Source organism: Kogia breviceps, chromosome 10, assembly GCF_026419965.1.
Source record: "Kogia breviceps isolate mKogBre1 chromosome 10, mKogBre1 haplotype 1, whole genome shotgun sequence".
Classification (NCBI taxonomy): domain Eukaryota; kingdom Metazoa; phylum Chordata; class Mammalia; order Artiodactyla; family Physeteridae; genus Kogia; species Kogia breviceps.
In genome coordinates, this window is record NC_081319.1 from 75,010,570 (window position 1) to 75,028,554 (window position 17,985).

The following is a 17,985-nucleotide window of genomic DNA, read 5'->3' on the forward strand; positions in this document are numbered from 1 at the left end:
GTCACAGCCACCAGGTGCAGGTGAAAGAGGAGCCAGCTGAGGCGGAGGAAGACAGGCGGCCGGGACCCCCCCTGGGGCCCCCTAACCCCAGCACCTCGGGGCCTCCAGAAGACAGGGACCTGGAGGAGGAGCTGCCGGGAGAGGAACTGTCCTAAGGGCCTCTAGGGGCAGGCAGGGCAGGGGTGAGACCCCTCCCTCCCGGAAGCCAGGCCCCACCTACCCCGACTCCTCGCCCCGCCCAACCTCAAGGCACTTCCAGGACTCAGATGGGGGGCTGGGCCAGCAACTCCCAAGGTGACCTGACCTACGACGACGCTCGGAGTGGGAGGGCAGGGACCGGCCGCCCCCGAGGGGACACACAACCCCTGGTCTGGGACCGGCAGAGGACACGGGGGGCCCAGACCCCTCCTCAGACTCCCCCGCCCACATCCGATTCCCACCTCCCCCGCCCCCCAACCACCAGCAGCAGCAGCAGCAGGGCCCTCCTCCCCCACCAGCTCGCCCCCAAAGGGCCCCTCAGTGCCACGGAGACCCGCAGGCGGGGCTGAGCCACCCTCTCACACCCAGGGCCCCCCCCCATCTTGCTCTGGCGGTACTCTCTGGCCAGAGGCCCCCGTTTCCCTAATTTGTGCTCCCTTCTACCTTCTTGTCCTTACTGTGAAGAAGTAGCTCCACCCCCGCTCCTACCCCTGCCCTGGCCTGGGCTGGGGGCAGCTAAAGTCTCAGAGCAGCCCCAGAAAAAACCTGCCCCTCAGCTGTACCCGATCAAGAGCCACAGCTGGTGAGGGGGTGGGGGGACAAGTGGCGTGGCCTGGGGGGCTCCGTGGGAGCAGGGCTGCCTGGTTCCAGGTCCCCTGCAGGCCGAACTGGGCCTCCACCCCCATTTGCTGGGTGCTGCCCCCCAGGCCAGGGAGCATAGGAAGTGGCCCGGTGCCCACCTTCTCCACAGAGGCCTGTGCCCGGTGCACTCGTGGAGGTGGAGCCGCCAAAGGCGGCCGAGCTACCCTTGAGGCTGGAGTTGGGGCCCCAGGTGGTGCGAGGACTGCGGGAAGCATCTACCTGTGTCCCAGGGAAAGGCCAGGCTGAAACCAGGCTTGAGGGGCGGGTGGGATGGATACGGTGGCTGCTGGGACCCGACAGGTCACTCCCACCCCAGCCTTCAGGTCCCCCATCACAGTCTTCCCTCACCCGCCCTCAGCACCCCTTCCCTGTCCCGTTCCCCCCAGTTACACAGATGACCAAAGACCTTTCTTATGCCGGAAGCAAAAACCAAAACTTTTTGTTGGCTTTTTCCTTTGTCGCCTCCCATATGCCCTGCTCTCCCGGCCCCAGGCTGGAAGCCCCCCCCAACTTAAGTTATTGTTTTAAACCAAAGTTTACAGTGTCTGTTGGTGGCCAAGACCCTCTCTCTCCACCCTCCCTCCACCCCACCCTGAGGACCCTGGGACTCAGTAGAGGTTGGCGGCCCTGCTCACCTCCCCTCTGCTCTTGCCCGGCCCGGGGCGGGAGGTGGGCGGCGGGGGAAGGAAAGCAGGCAGAGGGGAGGAGATGGGCAGCCCTTGGCACCCCGCGGGGTTCTCGGCCCCTTGGGCGGTGGGCACGGGAGCCCTCTTCCCAACCCTGGGCTGCGCACTGGGGGCTCCCCAGACCCCTCTCTCCAGGACCAAGTCCCCCATCGCACTGGGAGTGTGGATTCCAGCAAAGGAGCTGGAAAAAAAGTGAGACTCTCCACAGACCCCCTATGGGGGACCCCAACTTAAGGCCAAGGACTGGGTGTATTTGATGCTTATGACACCCCAGGCCAGGCCCCTTTGCTGAGAAGACTCCTTGGACTATTTCCCAAGAAACCCCCCACATACACCCCTTCACAAGCCACCCCTCCCAAGAGGCAGGGGGCCCTCCGCCCCCTCCCCTATGTACTCCCCACCTGTGTTCTGTTTGACCAGCACAGAAATATTAAACGTCCTCTATTCACAGGGCCCTGCGTGTGTCAGCAAGGGGAGGGAGGGCAGGGGCGTGAAAGCACAAAGATGGCTCTGGACAGCTGGGGGCTCCTGAAGGGGCACTTCCTGCAAGTATGGGAGTGGGCTTGAGCCCTGGGCATGGGCGCCTCCACGTTCATCCCAGCCAGGGCTCTGGCTCCTCTCTGCTCCGCCTGGCCCCCTTTTCCATCCGTCTTCTTAGCATTCTCGGAAATTTCAAACCACGTCTCTCCATCGTTCACCTGTTTTCTCCCAAAGTCACAGCTCCTTGCCCCGGTTCCTTCGTGGGTTTGAAATCCAGGTTCCTGGCCTGGATGTTTTCATCAGGGAGTAGATTTCCTATAGCACTGGTGGGCTCAGGTCGAAAAAGAGGTTATTCTAGCCCATGTAGTCTGTGCCCCACCCCAACAAGGGACCCCCCCCCCCCGCCTTCCTCAGACCCCAGTGCCATTACTGGGTTATCGGGTTATCGGCCAGTTCCCTACTCCCCGCACTGTGTTTACCTTCCAGACACTCCCTCCTCCAGAGCAGGGCGCAGGAAGGAGTGTGTGTACTTGGCGGAAGTGCAGAGAGAGGGGGGAAGATGTTGAGAAAGCAGAACTGGAATCAGTAACCCCACAAATCACCAAACTGCTGGAACTTTACGAAAGCCAAGCTTGAGGGAAGTGGAGCTGAAAAGAACCAGCAGGAGCTGGAGATTGAGTCTCCGCTGACTTCTGGGTCTCAGGCCCTCCCTACTCCTTTCAACCATCCTCTGTGTCCTTCTGTCTCACTCTCCCCACTTTCTGTCCACCCTGCCTCCTCCCCCTGCTCTAATCCTCTGGACATTGTTGTAGAGCGCAGGGTGAATCCCCTGTCCCTCCTTTCAGAGGGCATCTCAGGAGGGACCTAGCCAGGTCAGGCCAGGGGAGCTCAGCCTGGGGGCTCGGAATCCTCACCTTCCACCCACCAGCTCGCCCACCAGACGCTATGAACAAGTGGCACTGATAATATAGTAATCTGCCTCACCTCGCTCTCCGTGGAGGCCACCAGGGTTCTGTACGGTAGAACTAGCTGCATGTAATTGGTGTGGATAACGGCATTCTCTACAACGCAATAAAGCAGTTACCCTCAGTTTCACTGCAGCTGCCGCTTCCCCTCCCCCCCTTCCCCTTGGAACCCACCAGCCTTCTAGAAAATCCAGAGGTGTTGGCTGCCAAACTCCCTACTCCACCCACGGAAGAAGATTTGTTTTCTAGGCTGGCCCTGGGAGCATCCTTGCCACATGGGAGACTCTAGAGGGACAAGGATACACCCAGCCTCACTTCCAGGACAGTCCTTCCAGTGATCTAACTTCAGTTTCTCTTGCTTCAAACTTGAGTCCTTTTTTTTGATTCCTCCCCACAGGGATCCAGCAAATGTCTGGTCAGTACATTTGGACATGGGGTGAAGATGATTCCCAGGTGTTGGCAGAGAAGAAGGTCTTACATGAGAAACAGGAGGCTGCTGTGGGCCTCCGTCGTCTGAGTACAGACTCAATAATTAACTTCCTTTCTGATCTGACAGATCCCACGCGGGACACTCCTCCCCATCATTACACTGTTACCTTCTAAATAAGAACCGCCTCCCACATCCCATTCCCAATCATGTTTTGCTGTCAGGAAGTTCTGCATGCTGTCTAGCTGCTTTCCTTCCTACTGTTCTGTGCAGCTGTTGGGGGGCAGGTTGTTAGCTCTGGCTGGCTGCTTGTCCTGGTCTATTTCTGCATTTACCAGGGGAGAGAGAAGCTGTCTTTGGAAACTGTTCTCAGCCTGGTTAAAAAAAAAAAAAAAAAAAAACTCCAAGCCAAGCTTTTTGAGGGTGAGAAGGTGGCACGGTGGGCTCTGCATCGGGCAGAAGTCCCCTTCCCCTCACATTCAGAAGGCTCTACTCTCCCCCAACCTTCTATTTAACTCGCCGCCCTCGACCAAGGCCTTCGCCGACGGCCAGCAGAGGGCGCTTCAGACAAAGCCGAGCTTCTGCTCCTCTTTGGGCAAACTTCCCCTCCAGGGGAGGATGGGAGGTGGGGATGTGGGGAGAGGGCGCGCAACTTCCTGTGACAACCACGGCCCTACAACCCCATGTCCCTGAGAGCAGTCTCTAGCCTAGGGCAGAAAAGGGTTCCTCCTGCTGTTTGGGAGCTTCCAGACCCCCTCCAGCTTGTGACGTATGAAGCACCCTGAGCAGAAATAGGAGAAGAGAGATGAGCGTGATCTGGTGACATGAGGCCTCTAGAGCCTAGTACACTGCGCACCACAAGGGCTCAGTAAAGATTTTTATTTTTATTTTTTTGCGGTACGCGGGCCTCTCACTGTTGTGGCCTCTCCCATTGCGGAGCACAGGCTCCGAACGCGCAGGTTCAGCGGCCATGGCTCTCGGGCCCAGCCGCTCCGCGGCATGTGGGATCCTCCCGGACCGGGGCACGAACCCGCGTCCCCTGCATCGGCAGGCGGACTCTCAACCACTGCGCCACCAGGGAAGCCCCTCAGTAAAGATTTTTAATGGTAACAATAATTACTGACATTTAATGTTCTTATCGCATACCACACACTATTCTAGAAGCCTTATATTTTGTGTAATCCTCACAACAGCTCTGAGTTAGATACTGTTATTATCCCCATTTGACAGATGAGGAAACTGAGACTCAGGGACTCAGAGGCTAACAGATGAAGCATTAAGAATGAGGAATCTGGTTTGCAGTGGGGGAAGGGAAGACAGCGGCTAGGTGCCTTAGTCTCAGCTTTCTAGTGACGCTATACACTTTGGCTTTCCCCTCACCCCTTGTGGGAGACTCCCAAAGGGGAAACCGAGTTACAGAGTGCCTCAGAGCCAGGAATCAGGCTCTGAATTCAGAGTTCCCCAGATGCTGTTCTTCTCTCGGCAGATTGAGGTAAGTCGGGGCTTGGAATGTCAGTAAGGGACAGAGGGAACCAGAGAAAGAAGGCTGAAACGCTCTATAAAACTAATCAGGCTGGGAGGTGGGTACTGGGAGGCCTTCTGCTGGAAAACGGAGTGAGTGTGAGCAATGAAGGCAAAGAGGCCCCTGGGCAGGGGTGGGGGTGGGTGCAGATTCACAAGGCGCACACACACACACACACACACACACACACACACACACACACACGCTGCTAATTACCTACATTTACACCAAGAGGTCCCTTCTATCTTGAAAGCCTGCAATTATCCTGTGGCCAGCCAGGGCAGGGACACATACCACACGGTAGTCACCGTGACATCCCATCACACAGGCCCAGGTCCCCTCCACGCCTGCGGTCTGCCTCCACCTCAGGTTCAAAAGTTTAGAAAAACAGCCCGTCCCAAGAAGGTGGTCACGGTGGCAGCCAAGGCTGAAAGGCCCTCTGTCCTACCCAAGAGGGGCCGGGGAGGGGGTGTGGGGAGGGGGCACTGGCCACTTTGGGAGATGGGTCGAATTAGCAAGATTGGTACAGGGTGGGGTGGGCATTCTGGAGCTCCTGGCCCTGAGTAGAAGGCTTCTACCCCTGTTAGGGGTCAGGGCCCCTCCTGCTCTCGGACCTGGAACTCAGACTGTCTCCATCGGGCACTGTCTGGGCTCAGGAGCAGGCCAAACACAGGAACGCGGGTGGGCAGACACCAGAGACGCACGGGACTCAGCTCTCAGAGAGCTGGTTCTCTGGCTGGGAAACTGACGGTGATCAGCCAGGTGCCGAGGACTGCAGGGGAGAAAACTCGGGGCCTGCATGGGTTCAGATCCTGCCTCTGCTACTTGCTGACTGTGGCCTTGGGAAAACTTCCTGACCTCTCTGGGCTTCAGTTTCCTCGTCTGTAGACGGGTGGGGTGATCGTCACTGGCTTGTTGAGAAGATTAATTATACAGCATATCAAAACATGTCTAGTGCATATTAGGCCCACAGCACATAATAGCTGTTAACAAAATGTGGTCTTGGATGCCAATTACCATGGGGGTGAGGGGACCGGTGCACTCCTGGAGGACTTCCTGGAAGAGAGGCTGCAGCTGGGAGAGGGAAACTTGGGTAGGAAGCGGGAAGAGGAGAAACGTTCTAAGCTTGTAGGTAGACCTAGATGGAGCTTCGGGAAGGTTCATGTGGCAGAAAACAAAGGGCTGAGTGAGGAGAGAGAGGCAGGGGCAGAGAAGCCAGTGGACTGACAGAAACCCAGCCCACCACTGTCATTGCCGACCCACATTTACCTCCTCTGGCACCGGGCTAGGCCCCCCGGCACGTGAATTGTGGTGCAGTCTCCTTATCTATAAAGTGGTGATCAGAATCCCTGACTCCTCAGAAGATCGAGGGGAGAATTAAATGGAATCGTGGATGTGAAGCATGCATACGGGCCCACGCCTGCTGATACCCTGTCAGCAGCGATGCTGCTGGTGCTGCTGATGAAGATTCAAACTTGTGGCCCATGTCACCGAGGAGTTTGCATCAGAGGGGGACAGTCTGGTACTTCAATAAATACATAAGTGAGCTTGGCAGCGGCGAAATCAGTGATTCCATCTCGCCATGCTGTGGCCTGCAGAGGTGTTCAGAGCAGGCTTCTTGGAGAAGATACGGCACTGTAGTAGCCTCGAGGGAAAGGTAAGTTTCAGCAGGAGAGCCTGGCAAGCAGGGCAACCACCCAGAGAAAGCAGGGGTGGGATGGGTTAGGGCATTTAGGGGAGAGTCAAGAAGGCCAGAGAGGCTGCAGGACTGGGAGATGATATTGGAAAGCCAGCGGAAGTGACTGTTGGAGGGTCCAAAGGTAAGCTGGGAGTCCAGGCCGGGGGCCAGGGGCAGCCCTCAGGAGAGGGTTTAGAGCAGAGGGGTACCAACTGACATCAGGTGTGGGGAGAAAGTAGCTGTGGGGCGAGTGGGCTAAGCTGGGGCTGCAGGGGCCATTAGGTGGCTACTGGGGTTGTCTAGGTGATGGGCGAAGGAGTCCCAAATAGGGAGGTTGCTTTCGAAAATGATATCAGGAAGCTTTCTGAACGACAGTGTAGAAACAGGTGACTGCACAAGAGAAGAGAGGTCCAAAAGGACCTCAGCTGAGTGTTATCTGAAATGTCTATTCACAGGACCGGGGGTGGGGGGTGTCAAGTGTGGCACATTTTCACAATGGAATATTAGACTGCAGAGAAAAAGGGATACACCAGAGCTACTTGTCATCAGCAGGGTATATTTGAAGGGGAGAAAATGGAAGAAAGATACATAGTGCTGCCATTTACATAATGCTTAAAGCCATGCATATGAAAGCTATATATCGTGTAAGGCACATACACATGTAGCGAACATTTAAAGAAATTGTAGGAATGATAAATGACAAATTCAGGATGGTGGCTGCCTCTTTGGGGAAGGGGAGATGGGATGGAGAGAGGTACTCAAGGGGCTTCAAGTATATCGATAATGGTTTATTCTTGAGCCAGCTGGTGGGAACACAGGAGGGGTTCATTCCATTATTCCCTGTACCTTTGTGTGGCTGGAATGTTTCATTTAAAAACAAAAGAGGAATGATTCCAAGGTTTGGGTCCTGGGCCAGAGGAAGAAATCTCATGCTTTCAGCCCCTCTGGGCTCAAGACAGAGCCAAGGAAGAGGTTCGATGTTCAACTGGGCCTGGAGGGAGGGGCAGGACAGCCAGCTGGCCCTGTGCAGAGGGGCTGGAGAGATGGACCTTGGTGAAGCACATCTGGGCACACATCTGGTCGTGGGGCAAGAGGCGTGGCTGTGAAGGAAGACAGAGATGGTCAGGGGGCAAGGAGGGAGGAGAACTGGTGAGAGGGCGGTCCCGAGGCCGAGGCAGGGGCTCTGCAGTGGCAGGGCTGCAGTGCTCACGGAAGGCAAGGCCAGGGACAGCTTCGGGCTCCATGACACCGCCACCAACATGGACTTGGCAACAGGAGGCCCCTGGCACCCTAGGACAGCATAGTTTCCGAGGAGAGGAGGAGCACTGGAGAGCTGCATGAAGGAGTCCTTGTGTGGAGCAGTAAGGAGGCGAGGGGGGAATCTCTCTCTCACTGAGTTTAGCAGCAAAGGGAGACAGAGAAGAGGACCCCAGAGGTGGAGGGGAGGAGACACCGCCATGGAATGTCAAGAAAAGGTTTTGCTATTAGTTTCCTCGGCTGTAATGATTTTGTGTTTTCTGATACATATTTAAGCAGGGTGGGGAGAGGGCAGCAGAGGTTCGGGTTGATTCTCCCATGAGTACCTGTGAGTGGACTCTCCCTGCTCCATCAGATTAGGTGTCTCTCACATCTCCTTTCTCAGTCTCTCCCCCAGGACTCGACCACAGCTGCTCAGGAAGAGGGGTGGGGCCCCCTTTGGGAGGGAGAGTCTGGAATCGGGTCATGGGACTCACCAGGGGAAGGAGGGAGGGAGCAGGGCACACCATCCCGGAGCAGAGGCCTGGACCTGGTACCGCTCACTTGAGGGAGGGAAGATTCAGCAGCAATGAAGTTGAAGGTGGCTCTGATGCCCACACTGCAAAGTGGGGCTCTGGAGGCGAACGGGAGGCAGGGAAGTGGGGGGAGCGGGGCTGGTCAGCCCCTAGAGTGAAGAAATCGCCCTGAGGCCTTGACCCTGGAGGCCTTCCCACCCACTTAGCCCCTCCCCCATTGCACTGGCCACCTCCCACCCCACTCTGCCCCTCTGTTCACACACATTCCTCTCCTCCCTCCCTCTCCCTCCTTCCTCACCTTCTTCTTCTCCCTGCTTCCCAAAGAACACTTGGCTGTGATGGGCTGTTCCCAGATGCCTTCTCCCATAGTCCACGCTGGACCTTGCCATCTCCCTCCTCCCAGGCCTGACCCAGGCCCAGCTGGGCTTCCTGATTTTGCTTCCACATCAGAGAGTCACCCCAGACCGGCCCACTTATCCTCCCCGACCTCAGAGCACACGCGTTCCATCTACAAATCTTCCCTGAGCCCCTACTCTCTACCTAGGCTGGTGCTGGCTGCTATGGAGAATGCTGGAAGGAAGAGCTAGGCACAGGCCCTGCCCTTGGGGAGGCTTACAGAGCAGCTGGAGAAAGAACACAGATATGTAAAGAAGTAAAATAATAAATGAAGCTAGGCCACATGCAAAAAGAACATACTCTTTTCCCTTTTGCTGCGAGCAATCTTTGGTACAAAGAAGGTCCTTCTAATGACACTTGCAGGGAGTTTAATTATTAAAACGACCTTCCTATCAAAGGGTTATTAATATGGTGATAATGAAGCCAGCAGCATAGAAAAGAATAGACACAAATAATGAAGTATAACTGTAAAGTCGATCATTCATACATTCAACATTTATTGAGAACTTAATGTATACAAGGCACCAAGCTAAGCCCTGAATGTACAAGATAGATAAGACACAGTCCCTCCCCTCAAAGAACCCCAAAGAGGACAGATAATGTAAGCCGAAAAATGGCAATACAGGACTTCCCTGGTGGTCCAGCGGGTAAGACTCCGCACTCCCAATGCATGGGGCCCGGGTTCGATCCCTGGTCAGGGAACTAGATCCCACGTGCATGCATGCCGTAGCTGTAGCTAAGAGTCCGCATGCCTAATTAAAGATCCCGCATGCCATGCCGCAACTAAGACCTGGTGCAGCCAAAATAAATAAATTTTTTTTGTTGTTTTTTTTTTTTAAAGAAAAATGGCACTAGGACATTCGACTTGAGGTTGGGAACACAGAAGAGGGTGTTGGCAACTTCCCCGGGATAACTTGTGAAGTTTTGCGTCAGAGGCAGCATTTAAGCTGAGTCTTGAAAGGTGTGCAGGCAGAGGGAACAGAGTCAGGAAGGGCCAGTGTGTGTTCAGAGTGGCCGTAACCATGCCCAGCGGTCCTAGCAGGACAATGAGGCCAGGAGAGGCAGCTAGGAGTCATGTTGTAGAAACTCCCCTACCTAACTCAGAAATTGGCACTTTTTACTCTAGACAAAATATTTTTCAGCCGTGCATGACACGACCATGGCAAGTCTGTTTGTCTGAAGACATTTCGTGGGTTAAATGTGAAGGAAGGATGCTTGAAGATCAGTAACAGGCCGTTCCTTCAGGCCTGGGTGTGAGAGGCTGGATCTGGGTGGCCTTTGTGAACAGAGGAGGGGAAACGGGAAGGACACCAGAGGGGAGACTAGTTTCATGAACAGGAGGCAAGGGACGCACAGGTGCAGAGAGGACCCTATGGTGTTAAGCCTTAGGTAACAGAGCAGCGGAAGCCACTGGTAGAAATCAGAACCTACTAAGAATCTCCTAAGAAAAGGAGCTTATTTTGCAGGAGAAGATGTGTGTGTGTGTGTGGGGGGGGGGGTGTCTGGGTCAAGCTGAATTTGAGGTGACAACAGAAAATCCAACTGGAGCATCTTCTAATTAAAGGTGGCCAGTTGAGCTCATGCGTTTCCCTTCCAGCCATCCTGAAGCCCTGCTAAACTACAGCAGAGAGACTTGTTTTAGGGTGTAGACTCATAGAAACAAATACAATAGAACAAGGGAGGGAATTCCCTGGCAGTCCAGTGGTTAGGACTCTGCTTTCACTGCAAGATCCCTGGGTTCGATCCCTGGTTGGGGAACTAAGATCCCCGCAAGATGCACGGCACAGCAAAAAAAAGAAAAAAAAAAAAAAAGAACAAGGGAGAAGACAACAGCAACAAGTTCCAGAAGCTGGAGAGAGAATGGGCAGAGAAAGCTGAGTCCTCAGCCAGTGAAGAGGGCAGCTGAGAGACAATCTCCCTGCCTCCCCTGGCTCCACACTCAGGGCCCAGAGGTCAGGGGAGGGTTGGCATGGGTTACCTTGGTTACCTCTAGAAGTAGTGATAAGGTGAATTTTTAAAAGTAAAATGTAAGTGGTTGCCAGGGGCTGGGAAGAGGGAGGGATGAAAAGGTGGAGCACAGGATTTTTAGGGTGGTGAAAATACTCGTGAGACTGTATGGTTGATACTTGTCTTTATACATTGGTCCCAACCCATGGAATGTTCAACACCAAGGGTGAACCCTGAATGTAAACTATGGACTTTGGGGGACAATGATATGTCAGTGTAGGTCCATCAGTTGTAACAAATGTCCCCTGGGGTGAGGATGTGGATGACAGGGGAGGCTGAGTAAGTGTGTGGCAGGGGGTATATGGGAACTCTCTACACTTTCCACCCAATTTTGCTGTGAACCTGAAACTTCTCTAAAAAATAAAGTCTATTTAAAAAAAAAAAAAAGCAAACTAGTTGAAAGTCAGTTTAAGGAGCAATTAGTCCTCCAGATCCCTCCCCTACTCTGTGCAGGCAGGTCCCTTCCCCTGCCTGTACCACTGTAGATGATGGGAGATGCATATTCTGGAGTGAGTAAAATGGAGGGCCTTTGGACTGGAGGAAACACTGATGAGGAGAGGCAGGACCACTACAGCGGATTGGGTGAAGGACTCTGATATCAAGGGTTTCTAAAGGGCAGAGGCAGCAAAGGTCTGCCCACAGTTGCAAAGCTTTTAGAGTTCCATGCTTCAGCAGAAACCCAGGGACTTCCCTGGTGGCGCAGTGGTTAAGAATCCGCCTGCCAAAGCAGGGGACATGGGTTCGAGCCCTGGTCCGGGAAGATCCCACATGCTGTGGAGCAACTAAGCCCGTGTGCCACAACGACTGAGCCTGCTCTCTAGAGCCCACGAGCCACAACTACTGAAGCCTACGAGCCCTAGGGCCTGTGTGCCTCAACTACTGAGACTGCGTGCTGCAAGTACTGAAGCCCATGTGCCTAGAGCCCACGCTCCGCAACAAGAGAAGCCACCGCGCCACAATGAGGAGTGGCCCCCACTCACCGCAACTAGAGAAAGCCTGCGTGTGGCAACGAAGACCCAACACAGCCAAAAATAAATAAATAAACTAAATAAACTAAAAAAAAAAGAAACAGAAACCCAAAGATTCACAGACATACGAGGAAAGCATATAATGTGAAAAACAGAGGTCAAAACAAACAGATGAAAGCAATTTGGAGGAAACTGTTATGAAAACAGAAAGAAACTTTTAAAAAATTATTTATTCTCAGAGACATGTGATATTGTATTGCATCCATGAAATAAGAATAAGATGCTATAAAAATGAACATTCAGAGAACAAAATGAGGTCTCAGAAATTTAAAACGTAACAGGAATGAAAATTAAACAGGAAGACTGGAAGTTAAAGATATCCGCCCAAACTGTAGCAAGCAAACAAAGAAACAAAAACAAAGAAGGAAAACAGAAAAAAAAGAAAAGAGAAAATCCCTTTAAAAGTATTTCAAGAACATTTCCCAGAACTGATGAACATGAGTTCCAAACTAAACAGGCCAACGAGCATATAAAAATGTACCCTCACCAAAGCACAGCATCATGGAATTTCAGAACTGGAGACACAGATGCTACAAACTTCTAGAGAGAAAACTGAGTCACATGAAAGGATCAGGACTCAAAACAGCATTGGTTGTTCAACAGCACTGTCATAGAAGATGATGGAGCATTGCCGTAGAAGTTCTAAGAGATTTTTTTCCAACCTAAAATTCCATACCCTGCTAAACTATTAATTTGTAAAATAAAAACATGTTGAGACATGCAAATTCTCCCCAAACTGCAACTCTCATTTACCATTTCTCACAGTGGGAGGATGGAGGATGTGTTCCCTCCCCCAAACACAAGAAAAAGAAAGCAGAAAATCAATGTAAGAGAGAGATTAGGATCGTGCCAGGAGTAGAGAGCAAGCAGGTCCTCCTGGAGAAGTGAAAGGGCTCTGGGAGAGATTTCTTCAAGAAGATGAAGTGCACAGAATGCCTAAAATGGACATATTGAGATGAGATCCACACTACCAGGGAAGATTTAGAGATTGAATCACTAATATGTATGAGGAAAACTAAGCAAATAAAAAAGGGCAGCTCACTCTAGAGAGAAAAACATGTTGAAATAGTAATAATATACTAACTACATAGTTTAGCTATAAATAACATTTAGTCATAAAAATGAAGACACTGAGATCCCATTTAACCAAGAGGACTATATAACCATATTGGGAGAATGGGGAGACACGAAGGGATTCTGGGGGAAGGTTCTAATGGGGAGGATGGATAAAAGGGAAGTTAATCTACATCTTATCAAGTGAGAACTTAATCGGCACCTAAAACTGACAAGTCAAAAAGTAGCGATGCAAGTCTCTTTTCTACAGATATGTATGATGCTAAAACTCAAAGGAATCGTCTAAAAGAATTGAGAGTGGGGGGACTGGGGGTGGGGTGGAGGGGTGGAGGTGGGGGGCAGGGAGCCAGGACACTACTGCTTTCTTCACAAGACTGGTAGAGCTCTATTCTTTCAACCACGGCACAGCACATAGCCCTCTGTGGTTTAATTCCGTGCTTATTCACCTGCCTGTCTTCTAGAAGGTGAGCTCTGCAAAAAACAGGCCCCATTCATCTTGTTGCCCCAGCGCCCAGCCCAGTACCTGTCAGACAGCAGACCCTCAATTATGTGTGTTTGTGGAATGACTCATCGTCGGTTCAAGCTGGGAGGGAACTTTCATTTCAGCCCTATCATTTTACAGGTTAGAAAACCGAGACCCACAAAAAAAAGGGTGTGTTCCCCGGGGCTCAGGTGGTGAGTGACAGCTCCAAGGCTACACTGTCAACCTCTGGATTCTTTGTCCATTCTCCTGCAAGCCCAGGGCCCACCTTCGAATCTACAGAATAAGTGGCAGAGTGGAAACTGAGCTGCTCTCGTGGGGGGAGAGGGCTGAAAGAGGGAGGAGGGGTAACAAGAAGAGGGGAGACAAGCATACAGGCAGAGCGGGACGTGGCTCCTACCAGAAAGGTGTGGCCCTGCCCAAGTCAGGAGAACGACATCTCCCAGAAGAGGAGGTGACCATCTGGGACCCACCAGGGACTTCTCCCTCTGAGGCCCCACTGGAGCTCAGAGTTCAAGATCACACCCCATGGCTGCCATCCAGGGATCAGGAAGCTGCTACTACTTCTGCTAAACCGGCCTCTCAACAGCCAGGAAGCTACAGAATGGTCCCTGGGAGGCTGCGGCAGAAAAATGGCACATTTTCTCCACGTTTCCCGGGAGCAAAAGCAGCCCAAAAGGGCATTCACTGCTGCTTCCAAATACCACCCAATGCGTCTACATTAGGGGGAAACTAATTTGCACCCGGATCCCTATTGCCAGCGAGTTCTGAGAAATGTGGCTTTCAGCTCTCTGACATCTCCAGAGAAGGGTGGACTGGAGGTTGAGAGTGACACTCCACAGTCCCCTCTGTTGATTTCACTTCATTCCTCTCCTGTCTCCCTCTGTCCCTGGCTACGGCACCAGAAACATCCCTTCTCTTCCCTGCCCTCCAAGGAATGCCCACCTGTCTGTTCGTAAATTCACGCAAACAGATGCCTGGAGGGACCCCTGGGCACCCAGCTCTGAATCACAGTGCGGACTCTATGGGCCTGAGGAGATACTAGTGTCGTAATGTCCCCTCTCAGCCATCTAAGCCTCCAGGATCAAGGGAGGAGGGGAATTTCAGGTTTAGCTTGTGACATGAAAAGACTATTTGGCAGGATGCCAGTAGACAGGCAGGAGGGACGTCTGTGCCAGGGAAATGCCCACAGTGGGCAGTCCCGTATCCATCACAGCATGGGCACTGGGTAGCAGGAGGCTGGCCACGTGGGTCCCGGGGTCAGCAAGCTGGACAAGCCAGGAGACCGTCTCAGAGATAATATCCAGTTGGGACCATGTGAAGTCTGGTGGTGTCCCAGGCAGGGTGGGGGGCTGGGGTCCGTCTGAGTCAAAGAGTTCCTGGTCATGGAGCCCCTTTCTCCCCACGTTAACCCCCAGTGCAGAACCTGGCCTCCTGTTCCATCTTGCAGTGCCCTCCTCAGCCGGCTGCACTCAGGCCGGGGCACCAGAACGGTGGTCCTGGACGAGAGCAAGTTGGGAGGCACCTCTCTCTCCCTCCTGGCATGGGAACACGGGTTCTCCCCTGGTCTCCCACGCAGCCCCTTGTCCTGCCCATCTTGGAGCTGGACAGACTAGGTCCAGTCTACACTCCAGCACTTTCTAGTTGTGAGACCACGGGCATGGTGATGTCACCCTTGTGAGCCTGGGTTTTCCCATCTGTAAAATGGAGCAAAAGGTAACATTTCTCCCAGGGATGCTGTAGGATTAAACAAATAACATGTGTAAGGCTGTGGGCGGTGCTTGGCATATGGTCAGTTGCCCACTGTTGTGTAAAAACTGCTCCAAAACATAGTGACTTAAAAGAACAGCTATTTACTTCTCATGATTCTGGGGGCTCAACTGGGCAGCACCTGTGCTCCTTGTGGTGGCAGTGGGGGCTCTCACTTGGTTACATTCAGCTGGAAGTTCAACTGTGGTGGCTGGACCTCCTTCTCCAGCAAAGTGAGTTTCTCGCATGGCAGCCCAGGGCCCCAAGGAGTCCAGGGAGATGCCATCAGTTAATGCCTGGGCTAGAACTGGCACACGTCCCTTCTGGTGCATTCTATCGTTCAAGGTGAGTCCCAAGGCCAGCTCAGACTCACGGGAGTGGAGATAGCCTCTGTCTCCTGGTAGGAGGAGCGACATGGCACAGAGATGGGAGAGATTGTTGGGGGCTGTCTTTGGAGACAAGGTACCAGCACATAACGTTAGGTCAGTGGTAGATGGGGAAGTCTGGCTTGACCACTCGGCTTTGCACCCTCAGAAGTCTGGCCCAGACGATGCGGGCTATATCACTGGTGTCCCAGAGATGATTTGATGGCAAAAAGTAACTTTGCTTGGGATTTCCCTGGTGGCGCAGTGGTTAAGAATCCACCTGCCAATGCAAGGGACACAGGTTCAATCCCTAGTCCAGGAAAATCCCACATGCCACAGAGCAACTAAGCCTGTGTGCCACAACTACTGAAGCCCGAGCGCCACAACTACTGAAGTCCACACGCCTAGAGCCCATGCTCTGCAACAAGAGAAGTCACCGCAACGAGAAGCCCACACACCACAACGAAGAGTAGCCCCCTCTCGCTGCAACTAGAGAAAGCCCACTCACACAGCCAAAATAAAATAAACACAGCCAGAAATAAATTAATTAAAATATATTTTAAAAAGTAACTTTGCACTTTGAGTCTTTTTTAATCCTTTTGATACCATCAAAGAGAAAGATGTTGGCTTAGTGCTAGTCTATGTCTAACACACTCTACCACTAGCTATTGCTAGCTCGGCATTAGTGGTATCCGGCAGGCAAAGTATCTTGCCAGAAAGTAGTATGTTGCTTTGTTTCTCATGCATTTATTTATTTATTTTAATAAATTTATTTATTTTGGGGCTGTGTTGGGTCTTCGTTGCTGCGAGCTCTTCGTTGCAGTGCACAGGCTTCTCATTGCGGTGGCTTCTCTTGTTGCTGGACATGGACTCTAGGTGTGTGGGCTTCAGTAGTTGTAGCATGTGGGCTTCAGTAGTTGTGGCACGTGGGCTCAGTAGTTGTGGCTCGCGGCTCTAGAGTGCAGGCTTAGTAGTTATAGCGCATGGGCTTAGTTGCTCCACGGCATGTGGGATCTCCCAGGACCAGGGCTTGAACCCGTGTCCCCTGCATTGGCAGGCAGATTCTCAACCACTGTGCCACCAGGGAAGCCCTCATGCACTTACCTTTACAATCGTCAAGTGAACTGGCTTTCCACTCCTGAGGGTAATAGAACATTGGCTGAAGTAAGGAGAATCATCTCAACAGAGGGGTCAGAACCCAAGGAATTCCCAGCTCCAGGCTACAAGCTCTCTCCTGATAACCCTACTTCCAGTGAGTCTGTTGTCCCCAAAAGAAAAGCCCTCAGCATCCCCACCGCCCTTACATCCTTCACCCATTGAACTTTCCTCCTGTACATTAAATTCCACTCCCACAGACATTCCTTGGCATCTTTACAGGCCTCTTCCAGAAACTCCTCTGTGCTTTATTCCTTTTTCCCCCTTATTGAAATATAGTGGGGGGCTTCACTGGTGGCGCAGTGGTTGAGAGTCCACCTGCTGATGCAGAGGACACGGGTTTGTGCCCCGGTCCGGGAGGATCCCGCATGCTGCGGAGTGGCTGGGCCTGTGAGCCATGGCCACCGAGCCTGCGTGTCTGGAGCCTGTGCTCTGCAGCGGGAGAGGCCACAGCAGTGAGAGGCCCGCGTACGGCAAAAAAAAAAAAAGGGCTTCCCTGGTGGCGTAGTGGTTGAGAATCCCCCTGCCAATGCAGGGGACATGGGTTCGTGCCCCTGTCCAGGAAGATCCAACATGCCGCAGAGCGGCTGGGCCCGTGAGCCATGGCCTCTGAGCCTGCGCATCCAGAGCCTGTGCTCCGCAACGGGAGAGGCCACAACAGTGAGAGGCCCGCATACCACAAAAAAAAAAAGAAAGAAAGAAATATAGTGGGAATTTATTTATTTTTGAATACAGTATTTTGTTTATTTATTTATTTATTTTAATTTTTTTTTTTCTTTTGGCCATGCCGCACGGCACACAAGATCCCAGTTCCCCAGCCAGGGATAGAACCCATGTCCCCTGCAGTGGAAGTGCGGAGTCTCAACCACTGTATCACCAGGGAAGTCCCATTATTTTATTTATTTTTAAAATTAATTTTATTGGAGTATAGTTGATTTACAATGTTGTGTTACTTTCTGCTGTACAGCAAAGTGAATCTGTTATACATATACATATATCTACTCTTTTTTAGATTCTTTTCCCACTTGGTCTTTACAGAGTATTGAGTAGAGTTCCCTATGCTATACAGTTGTGCTTTACTCTTCCCCAATACTCTCCCCATTCTCTACTAGCAGGCAGTGTGGTGCAATGGGAAGCACTTGGGGTCAGACCACTTTGGTGAGGTCTGGGGTCTGTCACCTACTAGACACAGCCCCACATTTCATGTTTGCAGCCCAGGGCAAGAGTGCAGAGGAGACTCCCCAGCTCCATATCTTGAGAGTTAAAAGCTGCAAATAAAGCTAACAAACCATTACGTAAAAAATGGTCCAGCTTCCTAGGTTGACAAATATATCTTCCTTAAAACAAAAAACGTGTAAGC

The 17,985-nt window shown here is 52.4% G+C and overlaps 1 protein-coding gene across 3 annotated transcripts in view; it reads left to right on the plus strand.

Moving 5' to 3' along the window:
• Positions 1-1,974, plus strand: part of FOXP4 (forkhead box P4) — a 51,818-nt gene extending 49,844 nt beyond the window's left edge. For all 3 annotated transcript variants that reach the window (XM_059075657.2, XM_059075658.2, XM_067006185.1), the window contains one exon: positions 8-1,974. In XM_059075657.2, coding sequence (XP_058931640.1) covers positions 8-155 — 148 coding nt within the window. In that variant the 3' untranslated portion in view covers positions 156-1,974. The remainder of the gene's footprint in view (positions 1-7) is intronic.
• The last annotated feature ends 16,011 nt before the right edge of the window (positions 1,975-17,985 follow it).